The sequence below is a fragment of the Passer montanus genome, unplaced genomic scaffold, assembly GCF_014805655.1.
Source record: "Passer montanus isolate IOZ18808 unplaced genomic scaffold, ASM1480565v1 scaffold21, whole genome shotgun sequence".
In the NCBI taxonomy this organism is placed as follows: domain Eukaryota; kingdom Metazoa; phylum Chordata; class Aves; order Passeriformes; family Passeridae; genus Passer; species Passer montanus.
This window is the reverse complement of record NW_024366703.1, coordinates 12,394,890-12,411,416: the sequence shown is the minus strand read 5'-3', so window position 1 is coordinate 12,411,416 and position 16,527 is coordinate 12,394,890. Positions and strand designations below refer to the sequence as shown.

General features: G+C 38.3%; 1 protein-coding gene across 3 annotated transcripts in view; it reads right to left on the bottom strand.

Annotated features, from left to right (window-relative positions):
- The window catches only part of ATRNL1 (attractin like 1), a 436,152-nt gene that overhangs the window by 83,980 nt on the left and 335,645 nt on the right, over window positions 1-16,527 (bottom strand). The window contains exon 28 of one of the 3 annotated variants that reach the window (XM_039709190.1): window positions 3,890-5,781. The exons of the other annotated variants lie outside the window; for them this stretch is intronic. Within the exon in view, the coding sequence (XP_039565124.1) occupies window positions 5,722-5,781 (60 nt within the window). The 3' untranslated portion in view covers window positions 3,890-5,721. Of the gene's footprint in view, window positions 1-3,889; window positions 5,782-16,527 lie in introns of those variants that run through there. 3 annotated transcript variants of the gene reach the window in all.

The window sequence follows — 16,527 nt, the reverse complement described above, 5'->3', positions numbered from 1 at the left end:
AAGATTTTTGAAGCATTGTTGAAGAGCAACAGAATACAAAAGTTCATACAAAGGAGAAGTGTCAAAATGTGACATTTCAATAACGAGGAGGGAGCGTGGCTTGTTACCAAGCTCAACACACAAAGGAGGAGAATTACAGACCAATTCCAGAACTGCAGCTGGTCTCATACACCCAAAAAGGATTTGCCTTCAAAGCTGGCTGTGACATGCCAGGACCACGTGGGATAAAAGAAAGGGACAACGAGACTGGCAGAGCTGCCGTGTTTGGGCCTGGTGTTAAGAGCCTTGCACAGGTCATGCTTTGCCTGCAGCAACTCTCCAGGAGCAAATTGCCTCTCTCAGGCTCTCAAAACACACCTGTTAATGAGATGAAGGAAAATCTTTCCCTCAGTCCCAAAGGAAAATTATCCCCTGCAGATCCTCTTGCTCTTTCCCTCTCTCCCCTTCCTCCCACATCACACAGCAATAGCAGCTCATAAAGCATAGTGGCTCCGTCTATCAGAAGGAGGAGTATTGGACATTTACCAGTAAAAGTTCACAATGTGACCACATTTACAGTAACAGACTTCCACAATAAAAATACACATAGTAAAGGCAGGTTCTAACTTCCCCAGGAAGGAAAAGAGATCTAGTAGGACAAGAGATTATTAAACAAAGTTATAACCTGGTGATTTCTCTGATATCTCTTCTCAAAAAACAGATGCTGGAAAAGTGAAGCTAAAGAGATGCAGGGTAAGTAACAGTACTGCTTAAAAGATCAACCCAAAGATATTAATTAAATGAGGTCAAAATCATGTGAGAGGGTTAAGGGAAAGGCCTATAACACACTAATTTCATCTTTGAAGCCGAAAAAGGCTTTCTGTTCCAGAAAGACAAAAGATTATTGCAAAACTTTTCCAGTTTCAGTTGTCTCTGCACAGGACAGAGATAAAAACACACTGGAGAAAAAAAAAAAAGAAAAAAAAGAAGACAAGATAAGTAAGATCTGGGGGGGGATCAGTGACCACTACATACCTCCAGGAATGAGAAAAAAAAAAAAGAAAAAAAAGAAGACAAGTTAAGTAAGATCTGGGGGGGATTAGTGACAACTACATACCTCCAGGAATGAAAAATAATTACTACCCAGAGCAGAAAAACACCTTTAGACCATCTCTGAAATTGTGGAAAATAACTGGGAATTACATTAAGATGACTGTAAAAACCACAACAATTTGAAAATAGCTTAATTTTTGAAGTAGGCTCTGTAGATTGTAGAAAGATTCTCATTAACTATGTCCAGTAAAAAGAACTATGAAAAATAAGATGCTACAATGGAAAGGCTGTGATTGTACACAAAGACATCTCAGTTTGCAAGATCAGTTCTGTAGTTTGGCTAATTTAAAACCATTGCCAAAGGGAGTTGTTCTGTCCAGCATTAAGCTCAAGTAGGGTCCAGGGCTATAACATGTTTATAATTCAGCAGTGGTGGAGATGATGCTGCGACTAAATCCTGCAACAGGCATCATGTGATACCAGAGTTCTACTTAGTGGGAATCCAGTGAACACATCCAGCTGAAACCCAGGCAATTCAGCCTTTTCCTGGAGCATGGGTGCCACAGCACAGCTGTAGGTCTCAGCTGTCACTTCAGAAAAAGCATGGCCCAAGTCTGGGGAGCAACTTCCTCCACACCAAACACTGAAACAAAAGAAAAACGCCAAAGAAGCCGCCCTTAAAAAAAAATAATTCCAGAAGCAAAATCTCTTACTCTCTGCTTGTCAGCAGAGGTTGGTGCCCTAATTTCCAGTCTACCAGGATTTGTTCTCTTGCTGCACTTCTGAGCACTGGCAGCTGCAGTGCCCCAGCACCAATAAGGGACTGCGTCATACCCACAACACAGACATGGTCACAATAGCTGTGTCCTTCTCCTGACACTTACAGTTAAACCCTTCAACCTGAAAATTACCTAGAGCCCCCAAGTCTTTCTGGGTAACTGTTTCAGCCACCAAAGAAGCAATTCCACAGTAGCATCACCCTGTGAACACATAGTTCTGACCTGTGAAGACAAAAGGTGTTGCAAATTTTTTTCCAAGTCTTCGGCCTTCACGAAGGCATCCGTCTGCTTCATCAGACATTACTGAGATCACATGCACACAAGGTTACCCTCAAAATTAACTTTGCCATTTGTCATACACATCCTCTGATGCCAGCAGCACAAGGTGCAGTTGCTTTAGGCTCTATTTTAACAATTTTTTCCAAGTGCCATCTCCGTAGAAAAAACTGTAATCTTTTATACAATAACTACTACTACTTGTGGTATTATGGCACTCATATCTGACTCATCCTGCATAAAAAAAAGGGCAAATCTCCCTCATTCAATAATTTCTGCATCAAGCTTAGCTGCTTGCTCTTGAGGCAGCTCCTCTTTTAGAAAGAGATGCAGTTTTGATCAAAGACTTCCACTAATGGAAAATCTATCATATTCCCTGAATGATGCATTCCAATAATAAAATACTTTGGCTTCTGAAAATGTGCATCATCTTTCCTGATCAAATTCTCTGACTTTCAGGCTCAGCCTCAGGATCTTGTTATGTTTTGTCTTCATGATAAATGAATCCCCAATACTAAGCATCTACTCTGTGTGGAGTAGATAAGTCACCCCTTGCACTTTTCTTTGAGAAACAAAAGCAAACAGAAGAAAACAGGAGCAAAAAGAAAGCCCCCATATAAATTTGTTAAAGGTTGGCTCAATGTTTTTAGACAAAAAAATGAATCTCATCTTGCAATCTTGCATCATCTCCTAACCATGAGTCAAGCACAGAAGTTCAGATTTAAATTAAGTCAAAAGGGAGACTCTTTACATACCCACTCCACCCTGAAAAAAAAAACAAAACAACAAAAAAACCCCAAACAAAAAAAACAACTAAACCAAAACCAACCAACCAACCAACCAAAAAAAGGATGTAATAGAAGACCTTTTTATCATGTCCTTTCTATATGAAGATAGACCTGTCAGAGCTGATTGAAGTAAAGAACTTCTGAGCACATCCACCAAACAGGAAATACAAGTAGAAATCCTCACATGCAAGATTATCTAGCAATTCTCCTAATCTTCCTTCAGAATGATATCATGGATTTACAGTACTCTTGATTAAATAGAGCAGTAGTAAATAAGCATGGGAATTTCTATCCAAGTCTGATAAAGCTACACAAGTGACCAAGGAGGTAAACACACAACACCATTTTACCAACATAACAGTACTACTGATGCTTAAAAAAGGTGAAAAAAGGTGGATATGAGGAATATCTAGAAAACAAGTGAAAAAGAAAATATCTTGTGGTCTAATTCTAACTGTTGTTCACCTCTTGTTACCAACATAACAGTACTAAACAGTACTACTGATGCTTAAAAAAGGTGGATATGAGGAATATCTAGTAAACAAGTGAAAAAGAAAATATCTCGTGGTCTAATTCTAACTGTTATTCACCTCTTGGAGCAGCAACATATCTTTAATAGAGGATGGTAGCTCCAGCATCAGAGGAACAAAGCACTAAGCTGGACTGAAAGCCACATACCTGACCAGCAAACTTCTCCACTTCATATCTTCAGCAAAGTGTTCACTAAAACCACACAGAAATAACTCTGTAAAAAGAGCAAATACTCCCCTGATGGCCCAGAAACAGAGGAAGCCCCAGTCTCAGGAAAAGCTGCAAAGGCACACAAAAATCTTATCTGACATGGAGGAAATTTTCAAAATCAGAAATGCTGCTGACTGACTTGGTTTTGGGCATGATCACTGTAAAATCACATTGCTTTGGTCAAGCCAGACATATCTCCAGGTATTTTGTCTCCTGTTTGAGAAACACCCGGGTCCTCTTTGCCACACACACACACTACTCAATAGCAAATCATTGGTAAGTGTTTCGTTTATTTGGTCAGTAAGAAAACAGCATCAGTACATTAATAACCAATGACAAACAATGCAGTTTAACTGTCCAGCACCTAGATATCTCATGTTTTAGCTTTCTTTATGTCTACACACATACCAGTAGTCTCAATGCAGTTTTACAAGTTGCTAGCAGCTTATGTTAACAATTTGCACACACAAACGCACACACATGTAGCTCAGCAGGAATTATTTTGTATTATTCAGCCAAGCAAAGAAAACCTGCAGTAACTGGCATTTCCAGCAGCCATGCACAAGTTGTATGAACAGATAAGGTCAGATAAGAGGGAGAGAGGAAGAGACACAGGGAGACACAAGGAGAAAAGCAAGCAAAGCCACAATGTGAGGACAGGCTGTTGTCTCCCAGTTCTTCAAGTAAAAAGCTAATGGCTGTTAAGAGGCAGTTGTCCATATCATCATATAGAAAAGTCTCCTTGGCTAAAAATACCTTCTAGGACTGCATTGTCATAATCTAAACCAGCTGGGAGGGAAAGGAAAAAAAAAAAAAAAAAGCTGATAAAGAAAAACTCTAAGTGGCAGAGCATATTCAGGAGAATTAACATGTCTTGATCCGCGAAGTCTAGGCTCACCTAGGCTACTCTGGAGGAGGATGCACTTTTTGATGAAAGAGTTTCTGTTCAGGTCTGTCCTTTGACAATTGTGGTGACTACATGGGCTTGGGGTCACATTTAGAACAGAGATACTGTAAATTCTTGCAGACCTACTGAACAAGCCCAGACGGTACAAAAGGCACTGTGATGTGGGGTTTGGTATGACAACAGGAGAATTACACAACTACCCAGGACAGTGAAAATCACTAAACCTCTCTCCACATGGACTGATTCAAAGAAAGACAAAGGCAAAGTGAGCCCTTTAACTTTGGTACAGTATTTTTCTGTATGCAGTAATGGTTTTTTTTTACACATTAGCAGAATTACTTAGGTAACCAACGTGGTTAGGCAACGTGTCTTTATACAGACACACTTTGAAGGTCAACCTTAGCAAACACTGTGGTTCAAGTCATTCTAAGATATTAAACATAACTGGTCTAACAGAGCTGCAATTTATTATAAAGTGAAAATAAGGACACTTCAAGAGGTGAAATAATTAAATGTATAATCAAGTTTCAAGTATTGAATATTTAGTCAGGAAATGTACAAAGATATCCTCCAATTGACTTAACACAGAGGTTCAAGGAAGAAATCTGTTTGAATGCCCAGGCAGCCGTGGCTGACCACACTGTGAATGTCAGCTCATTGACTGAGGTACTGAACTCTTGCCATTTTAAACTTAGGCAAGTCATTAGCCATGAAGAAAAGCTAAGATTATTAGTTAACTGCCTGTTCAGTTTCAGGTACAAGCATGGTACAATCTGATCAACCAAGCATAAATATTTTCTGCATTTTAGAGCTATACATGACATACAGAAACCCCACAGGTGCTAACATCATTGCAGAAACTATGTAATTAAAATTTACTAATATAACTTCCAAACAGAAAGCAAAAAAATAATAAAAATGTGTGTGAGGCTTTTGGGGGGTCTCAGGAGACAGGAAAGGGGTACAAGCACGTGACATTCCACAGTACTGAGGGAGGCTGGCTGCGTGCCAGTGTCAGCCACTTAACTGCACCCTGCAAGAATTCAGCTGCAAATCTTTGCTTCCTTTCTGTCTTTCATATCTTTGCAAGGCAAAAGGCAAAGACAAAGTCTTTCAGCTGGAGTTCTTTCATCCAAGAACATTCTTCATCCAAGGCCAAAGGTTCACCATATCCTAAAAGGCCTTTGGATCTGCATGTTCAGTCATCTTCATCCAAACGTATTTCTTTGGGAGCATTATTCAGTCCTTGTGGCCGATCCTAAAAGAACACCAATAAAAACTATCTTCATTCCTTCAAATACAATCTTCAATGGCTTTATCTCTAGGACCACTGTATGAGAGCATTGTGTCCAAGGTGAAAAATGGATGCAGAGGTATTTCAATTAAAACCACAGCACATTGAAACATTTTTCTATGGTTTTTGGAGGTTTCGTTTTGGTCAACTCTCTAGCTAAGTGTTCCCAAGGTGAAATAGGCTTTCTGGAAAACCACACATATAAACACAATATTTTCCCCTGTGCTGACAGCTGTTTAAAAATACTACCTGTTAGCTTTCCAGAGACAATATTTCTATGGGGATAAGAATTGTGATCTAAGATCCTATCAGTATATTACACAAGTACAAAGTACTTTGAATATACAACTCTAGAATATGAGGAAGTTCTGTATCCACTTAAATTGCTTTACTGGAGTAGGAAGAAGCAAAGCTCCCTCTGGGAGGAAACAAGCCAGTTATTTAATGGGGCATGATAATGCCATAGAACACAAAGCAAAAACCTGCAATTGGACCTTATGATTGTCTAAAATAAAAAAGGTGCAAGCTAATCTTGGTTTCAAACAAATATCATTCTTTCACCTGTCTGCTGTTATTCCACATAATCTAGCTCACATTTCCTCCAAATTCCTTTCTTCTGTATATATATATATATATATGTTTTCCAATCCTTTCTGTCCTTTTTTAAAAATATTTTCCCAGAGTCATCTATTCACCTCTTCCTTTCTTCTTTCAGTTGTTTTTCTCTTCGGGTAGCCTGTCCCTGCTACTCTTCTTCTCAATTCCATGACACCCTTTAAGATTTTAGTCTTGGCCTTCCTCTCAGCATCACTCACAACTCTGTTTTGGTCTCCAGAGTCTCTCTGCCATTTGGGATCTCCTCACCCTTTTCAGTCTAATTCCCCACAATCACCTTCAGTTCCTTGCTTTATTATTTTTTATTCTTCACTTCTCTTCCCATCCACCTTTCACCTAAAGCCATTGTAACTTCAGTTTTATTTCTTCTTTTTTGGATGTTACTAAGCTTCTGCTATTTCACCACCCTACCAGACATGGTCAAACTGTTTCTAGAATAAAGGGACAATTGTGCCTTGTTCTAACAGCATGAAAAGAGTAAATCTTCAGCATAAAAAGAAAAAAATAAACAAAACACCACAAAACCTTTTCCTTACAAGCAATGCTGTCAATTTTCACCATTTTTTACAAGACTTGAAATAATTAATTTTATTACTACTGTATCTGTAGCTTCTAAAGACTTCCATTTAAAAAATTCAGTCCAAAGCAAATTTCAAGTTTTGATGGTTAGAAGAAAAGCATGAAACATGCTCCTGCCTTAGCTAACTGAATCACAAGTGAGAAAAAGTATAATTCAACCCTAATATTTTGAAGCCTTCAATTTTCAAGGCAGCTGTGTAACTATTAGCATTCTGACTCACAGGGGCAGACATAAACCTGATCTGAACAGTAGAGCTTAAATCTATACCTGATTTTGAACTATTCTGAGTTAACAGTGTTTGGTCAGAATATTAAAGGAAGGAAGAAAAAAAAAGGAAAGCTGATCTCAAGAAGGGACCACTTGAATGCCATGAAAATGCCACTCATTACACTAAAGATGTAAAAGCAGGCAGGAAAGTTATCTCAGTAACTTCTAGACAATTTTGGGTGGGAATGACCAGCAGTGGCAAGTGTTTGGTACTTTACATATTTCAAATCAGTAGGAAATTGAGAAAAATTACAAAATTCTGCATCAGTTTGTGATATTTTTTCCTATCAAAAGTAATTTCTTGATCTCAAATTAGAAGCCATTTCCCCTGTACTGGGAAATATGTCAGATAAAGTATATTTATGATGATTGCTTTTTCTTTGGATGGAATGTAATCAATATCCCTCATTATGTTAACGCAAGATGATGGGGAGCAAAAAGGTACTGAGGTGAATTTAAAGGCACTGAAGGGTTTAAAAATCAAATCTTTTATAACATTAAGTTCTTGAAAGATGTTAACAAGTCATGTTAGCTCAAACAGAAGCTTCCTATTGACTCTATTCTGCCTTCAAGGCTCAACCAAAACAGATATCAGATTTTAGATCTGATAAAACTCAAATGGGATTTGGTTTTTAAAGTTTATTAATTCTTTAGTGTTCTTTGTTGTTTAGCTTTTAATGTGTAAGCTAGATTTCTGTGTACCAGGGTCAATAAAAACCTTCTAGCTGAAAGGGGATAGTGATATAAGGTACCATGTACCTTACTGTAATGGCAAAAATCATAAACTTGTTTTAACAGCAAAATTTAAAAAGAGCAATTAAAGTAGACTGTGTTAGCAACAGGCTGAAAGAAGACTGAAGGCAAAATAAGAGAGCATGCTCTTCAATAATTTTTTTCACAACAAATTTGAGGTCTATCAGATATTGAGCCTAGTACAACATACAAGTAAGGATCATTTTTTGGATGCTAAGGCCTTCCTAAATTTATTCATAACCAGATCTAAGCTGTTGGTTTCTGTCAGTCCTGGCACTGACATTAAACAGTCCTTAGTTTTCCCCAGCTGACTTCTGAAAAACAATAAAATCGAAAGGTGCCAACAACAAGCTTGGTGCTGGGTCAGTGTTCTCTCTGCAGTGTGAAAACAAATTGTGAGATGCCATGAAGTACTTGGAAGCACTCACAAACAATTTTCTCAGTGTTCCCCCTTCAGCACTGGAGGTGGCTGTGGGTCAAGCCAGTGCTAAGACAAATCTGAGCTTTACAGCTGTTGAAATGCTTAAACCACACCAGATTTTTAAATTATGTCATAGCAGTGCAGTTATTATTTGCCTGCCACAGGATCTGCTGATGGCAGTTGAAGTTCTTATTCATCAAGGGGCCCAAATAATTGAAGCAATCCATCTGCTCCATGCACTCCCCCTCTGCCTACCCTGTGATTGCTTATTGCCATGTGATTTTTGCCAGTGATGTCATACCTGAGCACTTGGTGGCCTGCCTGTTGGATCTCCTGAGAACTGTGCTGTGATGGAGCAGAGGTAACTAAAATATTCCACCTGCTCCAAGCTCTCCCTTTGCAAAAACCTGATGGGATGTGATATTTGGCAGCGACTGTCATAACTGATCAAGCAGTTGCCAGACTCTCTCATATTTCCTGAAGGCTGCTGCTGTTTTTCATCATGAATTCCAGATAATTGAAATAATTGACCTGCTCTAAGGCCCTGCTTTGACTCCAGCATTTTCAGCATTGGGACATTTGCCTGTTGTCATGTTTGGTTAAGAGCAGCAGAGGCTTTGATAACTCTTTCACAAGATGTCACAGCACCACAGAGCAACCTTTTTTGCACAGCTTGTGTTACTGAGCTGCCAGACACCCTTCTGCCCTCACCTCATGGCTCACAAGGGCACATGCAACATCCACCCAAGTGTCAGAAATGTGCAGGAAGAGGAAATGAAGGAAAGCATGCAAGCAGTTTTGCAAGCAGGCTGATAATGGGAGTCCTCTTACTGCTCCCATGTGATGGGTAATTTAAACACTTCAGTGCCCTGCTGCTTAGATGAATTTCCATTAAGGATTTTTTTCCAGTAGTTAAGGAGTCTACAAATGTTTTACAGAGGATCAAATACCCCAACTTACACTTTTCACCACGTATAATGTTGCTAAAGGACAGACTTGCCTGTTGACTGATATACAGATTTTTAGAATAGTCCAATTAACTGTACTAGCCATAAAAAGCTTTGATGTGTTCTTCTGCTGAAAGGTATAGATCTTACTTGCAGTCAGATTATATTGCTCACTTTTATTTGAGAAGAACAAAAGTACCACATTCCCTCACTAGATCACATCCCACGCCTGAATTTACTGTATTCATTTCAAGGAGAGATGATCAATTGTGATCATTGCTCTGCTTAGAATCTGAGCAGGTCACAGACTGACTGACAGTGACTGTAGAAGTCTTTCCAACACTTTCATTAAGATCTAACATTTCTGCAGCTGTACTTTGAGGCATTCCATATTTTGCCCTGCACAAAATACAGATACAGACTTATTTTTAAAAAACCACTTCTGACACATCATCCACTTCTAACAATGTTCAACTTTTCTAAAGTCCAAGTTTTTCTTTATCCGCAGCCTTTTCTTTTCAGCTCTTTATCTTTAAACAGATGACACTGAAACGAACAAAGAGAAATGCTGTTTTTAAAGGGAAAAAGCTGCCAAATCTTATACACATGTACAGCTAATAATGATCTCAACAATATTACAGTGACAATTATCTACCCACCTTAATAAAATTCTGGTGTTTTTTTCAATTTGAATGCAAATCAAACCAGTCCAGTAAGTCAAAATAATCTGTTAAGAATAACAGTTTACAAGTAAACTATGTGATAGAAGAAATACTTTTTCCTTATCTTGCATTAAGCTTTTTAGACTAGAAAGTGCTCATTGTTTCTTAAGTAAAAAGGCTTGATGCGTATTAGTTTAAAGATAACTCCTGACATCCAGAAGAAATTTAGGTTTCCATCAAAAAATGAGAGTGGATATATGCAGAGAGGGACAAAAAAGTCACAGCAGTTCTGTGGCCCAGAGAGAACCTGGGACCTTCAGGGGGTCCCCCCTAAAGTCTAAGTTTTCATAGCAACACAACACTTTTTTTTCCATTGAGAAATACCTTCATTAAAAGAAGAAACTTGCCTAGTGGTAGTTTCAAATTTCAAACTTAGTGAGAACAGTTTCTCTAGGAAGACTCAATACCCTACTCCAGTGAGTCTTTGTCAGTCATCACTTACTTGAGGTAAAAAAAAGATGACAGAAAGGACACTGCTGTATTTATGTACACAACTGTGGGGTGAGAGAAATCCACCTTTTGATGAAATAGCTTTCTTTTTTTTACATACACTGGTGATGATTGATTGTAGAAAATTCAAAAGGGTGACTTTACAGATAATTGGCCCTGACTAACAAAAGCAAACAACATTGCAGCTTTTTGTCAGCAGTGGGATGCAATTATGCACCATTAATTAAACTGGCATGCCAATGAAAGGTCAGCTAACACAACATGAGGAAGAAAGTAATTCTGTACTTTGAGATGTTATTGCTTGAAAATGTTCATGCTTATATAGCACTCTTGGAGTGGGAGGAAACCATTCTTCATTTAAATAAGGTGAAAATTTGGAGTCAGATTCATGTCTGGCTCAAATACAAGAACATAAAACAAAATAGGGTGATAGAACTAAGTAAGGTGTTGCACACTTTAAGGTACCCATCTATCCTTTCATCCTGCAGTGGCACGTCTGCTCAGGAATGGGGACATCAGACAGAAGGCAGAACATTATCACTTAGTAGGGGGGCAGTAACCTTGGAAGCACTAATTTAATTCAAAGCAGAAGACCTAACTTTCCTTATGACTGCATATGCTTTTATTAAGATAATATACTGCTCTCAATGTTATTTTTATTCCATGCCTTCTCCCAGTCACCAGTCTGATTGCTCCCAGTGCCAACATCTCAGGAAACAGATTTGCCATTTGTGATGCTGTGCATCACAAAACTTGAGTCACAATTAAGAAAAAGAACAAAAAAAATTCTCTGTTAGCAGTAAATAATTTTTTTTCCCAAGAGAAGTCACTTTTAGCTGGATTCTTCCCTGTCCACCAAGTTGCTTTCCCCCAGTTGCTTTATTTGCAGAGACTAATTTAGCAGTGAATGAAAAATGACAGTAAGTATTGTGTCTTTGTACATATATTCCAAACACTCTAGTAAATAAAAGACACAATAACTTATGATATCATCTCTGCATGCAATATATATGGCTTTTCCTGATTCTTTTAATATTTCTTAATTGATTAGAAATAAATATGCAACCTTGAAGGCCAAAAGCTTCTGAAGTAAAAGGCACACAGTGTTCTAATGTTTATCACTAATGCAGTCAACTGTGTCTCTTTGCCAGGATGAAAGAGACTTGCAAAGATATTCCAATACTGCTGCTTCCTCTCCCAAAGCGGAATTGAGACTTGGCAACAGGTGAAGATGGGCAAAATTGTGCCAAAGAACATCTCAGGGACGTGCCTTCTCCTTGGCAGGCTGGAGTTGGGTTAGGTGATCTGAGCAACAGCCTTTGATTGCTTAAGTTTCTCAAGGCTAGAAAGTCTGGGGTCATAGCAGGGATGGCAGTGGTGTTCTTTAAAAATAATAACAAAAAGCAAAATCAAGCAACAACCCCAACAATACCCCAGCCAGTTTACCTCTATCAATCCATACTCAGATACATTGTCCTTCCTTTCCAAAAATAACAACAGTTAAATATTGAAGTGATTAGATTGACAAAGAACAGAAATGGACTGAATTAAAAAATATTTTCATTTTTCTTCCCAGTTTAGTAGAGAAATCTTATTTTTAGCACTTTCATTTCCCTTGACATACTAAACAGCCTGATTCTGTGTCCTTTCCTCGTGTTATTTTAACTTTTCACATAATTACAGAGAAATTGCTAATGGTCAGGCTGAGGACTTAAATCTAACTTATCAATAAGTCAAGTCAAACTTCCACAGCAAGTTAAGTTATGCAGGATACATATTTCAATGCAGCACTATACCATCACACTTGGTAACTTAAAAGCAAGCATTTAATTGCATGAAAATTTTTGAGAGAAGGGGAAGGAAACAGTGTAATGAGATTGTCTTTGAACAAACTTAAGTGGAATAAGCATTGATAAAAATATCAAAGAATTGATGTTGAAAGTGAAATTAAGTCAGAATAAGGTAAATCCCAATTCCTGGAGTTTAACTTGATGCAAAATCTAAGCAGAAGTGAACTTGAAAAACTAGGTTAACCTCTCTTTCACTTTGCATTTCTTTCTACATTGAAGTTGTGAGCTATTTTAAACCTGTGGTTTTGTCTAAATGAACATCTCAAATGGTAAATATCTCTTTCTTTTCAAGCCTCTCTAAGTTGCTAGAGAACACCTTTGATACTATTCACTGAATCCAGCCTTGTGCTTAGGCAGGGAATGCTACTCTTAGGTAATGGTTATCCTGAGTAGCTATAGCACCATTAACTTGTCTCAAATGCCCCATTTTTAGAGATTGTCCTTGTTAGGAGCAATTTTGAAAGAGTATAGAGGAGCTGAAAAGGACTGAGTATTTTAGATTAGGCTATTATAGTAAAATTGAGTATCCCAATCAAGTTCTTCGGTATCTAAACTGATTTATCACATCCTAGCCCTCCTGTGTTAAAAGAGGTCTGAAAAAAGTATGCACCAGAAATTTTGTGGCATTTCATGTTAGGCTTCCTTCATCCCCACAGGTCAGATTCTGATTTAGATTAAATTATCTACCAGAAAAATAAAAAATCCTCTACCTTAATATAATATTAGTATATCAAAGAGATGTGTCCCACATCTCTCAGGCTCAGTCTAGTAGACAGTAATTAGGAGACAATGGGAGTGATTTTGAGAGAATCCCTGATTGTTTCTGAGGTAAGGAAGCAACAAAGAAAAAGACATTTGGGGTATTACTTCCGAGGCAGCTCAACTACCACAGCACCTCTTGCACAGGTTTCCTTCCAGCTTCAAAGCCCAGGTTTCCTTCCAGCTTCTCCTGCAGCCAGTCCCACAAGAAGCAAGCAGGCATTTGGATGACTTGTGTGCTTCCACCTCCCTGAAACCATGACTCATAAGAAGAAAATGACCTTATTACACTATTAAAATTCTTGTGCTGTATTCAGTGCTGTATTCAGTGACCAAGTAAAGAGGTACCCACCACGCACCATACATCATTAAGATATTTGAAAAAGCTTTCAAAACCAGGACACTCAGTACAAACTGCTGAAGAAAACCAGAGGTAAACAGAACCATACACAAATGTGACTAATGGACCTAAATAAAACATATAGCCCTCCTGATTGCCACCAAGACAAGACTAATATTAGTTTTTAAATCTAGAGCTGTCTCAGAAGCAGAAAGTTCTACTTCTTACCATGAAAGAAAGGCTATTATTCACATAAAGGTGGTCAGGGCCATTCTCCTAATTTGCAAGAGGAATGCTGTGTTTACATGGGCAAAGTAGGGCTCTGGGCCAGGACTCATGTTCAAGAAGACAAGAGTACATCTAATGGAATTTAAGGGTTTAATATTATGTAATTAACTTTTTGTCAACACAAATCAAAATAGTTAATGTAGGTTCTGTTTCTGCAGTCAGGAGCAGGTGAGAAGGCCCTCGCTCTCCAGGGAAGCCCCTTTGACTCCAAGGGGGCTCCAAGCTGATCAATCCTGGCATTCTCTGCACTGTCCCTGCAGTCACTTTCTTAGAGCATCTGCCCACAATCATCTGGCCGTGGGATGGATTTGCTCCTTTGCAACACTGAATTCTAAGAAAGCCTTATTTAAATGTGAGGGAAGATGCAAATAGTCATTAGATAGCCTTAGAAGAACATGATTTGATGGTGCTTTTCATCATAATATTGCTGATGATTACTCCCTCAAGTCTCTTCAGAAGAGGCTAGGACTTTTCACATGCAGCCAAGCTGCTTTCAAGAGGAAATGCAAGACTAAACATTCTGTTTGGAAATCCTGCATAATGATATGTATTATAGAATCAGGTTTTGTTGTGTATTTTTCAATTTAGCATGCATAATTTTCAGTTTTGCTAGTAATTCAGAAGGCTTTAATGCTTACTTAATTAGTCTAAGCTTGGTTATTCAGCCAATGAAAACTAAAGTGTTTAAGTTATATTAATTGTAAACAATGTTAACAGTTAATTTTCTGAATGATGGAGCAACATAAAAACAAACTTGAGTAACACTAGGATTAATTAATTGATTAGCTAGTTTCTATTGAGAATTATATTCAATAAGAGTCTGTCAATACAAATTGCTATCAATTGCAACTTTATGAAGTGCCAAGAATAATGGGTTCAGGTGCATACTAGAACTAGTTGTCATGAATGCCAATTTACTGCAGAGAAATGGATTGTTTATCACCTAATTTAATTTCAGACAGCTAACTCACTTGTAATAACTCATTTTAGCATTGAATTTTCAAGAACTTGAGTGTTGTTAAAAGCAGCAGCTTGCTGTAATAAGTTTGCAAGTATAAATTCTTCTGTAAATAATTTAAAGCAGACTGTAACTCAATTTTGCCATTGACTACTTGGAAAATATTTAGCAATTTTATTTACCATCCAGACACCCTTATTCTTCCCACTGGCAGCATGTTTCGTTACAAATGGCTGCCTACTGCTGCAGTATTAGACTTGAGTCTGTGCTTTTAATAACACTGGGATGGATGCAGTGTCCTCTGTTGCTTCTGGCTGATTCAGCTAAAACACTCTGTGGAAGCACTTAGCACACTCCAGCACATCTGGACAGTTTGATGTCCAGGTGCTGAAGAGGAAAATGCAGAGAAGGCTCACAGCAGACTGAAAGGACACAAAAGTCCTCTGGTTTGGGTCATGGGATGGGTTTAGTCCATCCTGTGCTTTCTCCATCCTCTCTCTGTAGTGTTCTATGGTATTTGATGGCAACTGGGAACACGGAAAGTTAAGCAAAAAGCAATCTATTTGGAGCCTTTGAACAATTATGCAAAACATCAATTTCTTAAAGGCTCTGAGGAAGCTGCCAGCTAGAAATAATTTAATACTCTTATGGAAATACCTTCCCCTTCCAGATTTTCAACAGTCACTGAATTTCAGTTGCAATGCCTGAATAAAAACATGCAGTTACACTACAATGAAAAAGTGAGATGGCATAATACTGTAAAAGTTTATGAATCTGCATAAAGCTTTACATCCAGGAACCATGTCAGTCCCTGCCTACCACTGTAAATATACATTCCTTCAAATACTATCAGCCTTTCCTTCTTTATTTTGCAAACAAGGCAAATGTTTGCAAACAAATCAATGCTCCAGCACATCTGCAATAGGTATCTGACAGAGCCCAGCACCTTGTACTCACAGCTGTCAAACACTACTGAGTGTAAAAGTTCTTCCCAGCTTCATGAACTTTCTGCAGGTACCTCACATCAGTGTGCTTGTTAGGCAAGGCAGATCACATTTCAACATAACTAGTGTATTAACACTCTCCTGTAATCTGTGACTTCAAGGAAGATCAACCCCACTTGCAAACAAGCAGCAATAAACTAAAATATTTCAAAATCCCTTTCAACTTTCCTTTACTAACATAAATTATTTTAATAAAATAAAAAGTCCAACAGCAAAAGCTTTGAAATGCCATCTCAAAAATAGGTCAGACTCTTATTTCCTATCGCCTCCCTTACAGCATGAAAAGCTGTCTGTGCTTTGCCTCATGACTTCTCTCCTTATGGGAGCTCCCATAAATCATTTCTGTTAGCAAAAAGTAATCCATGGACTAAGCCTGTCCTAGAGCTACAGACTGAGCTTCCACTGGGAAGATGCTGCAGGCTCAACACAGATGTTGACCAACCTAGTTAAAAATTGAGCAGCACATAAGCAGCACTACAGCAGCACCACTGTTTATCAGAAATCACCCAAAACCTCTTCCTCAGTGAGGAAGTATTTTAACTCTAGCTTCAAGTCAGACATGACATTTTACTTCAATTCAGAACTCTTCTGTAAGTCTGATATTTCCCTCCCCAAGAACATTAAATGGATTTTCCAGATTCACAGCTACAGTGATACAAATGAGGAGGTAATCAGAGATTTAATTTAGGATCATTACCCAAGCTAACACCTCACAAATCTGTGCTGACATGAATCAAATGGTTATTCCCACCTGTC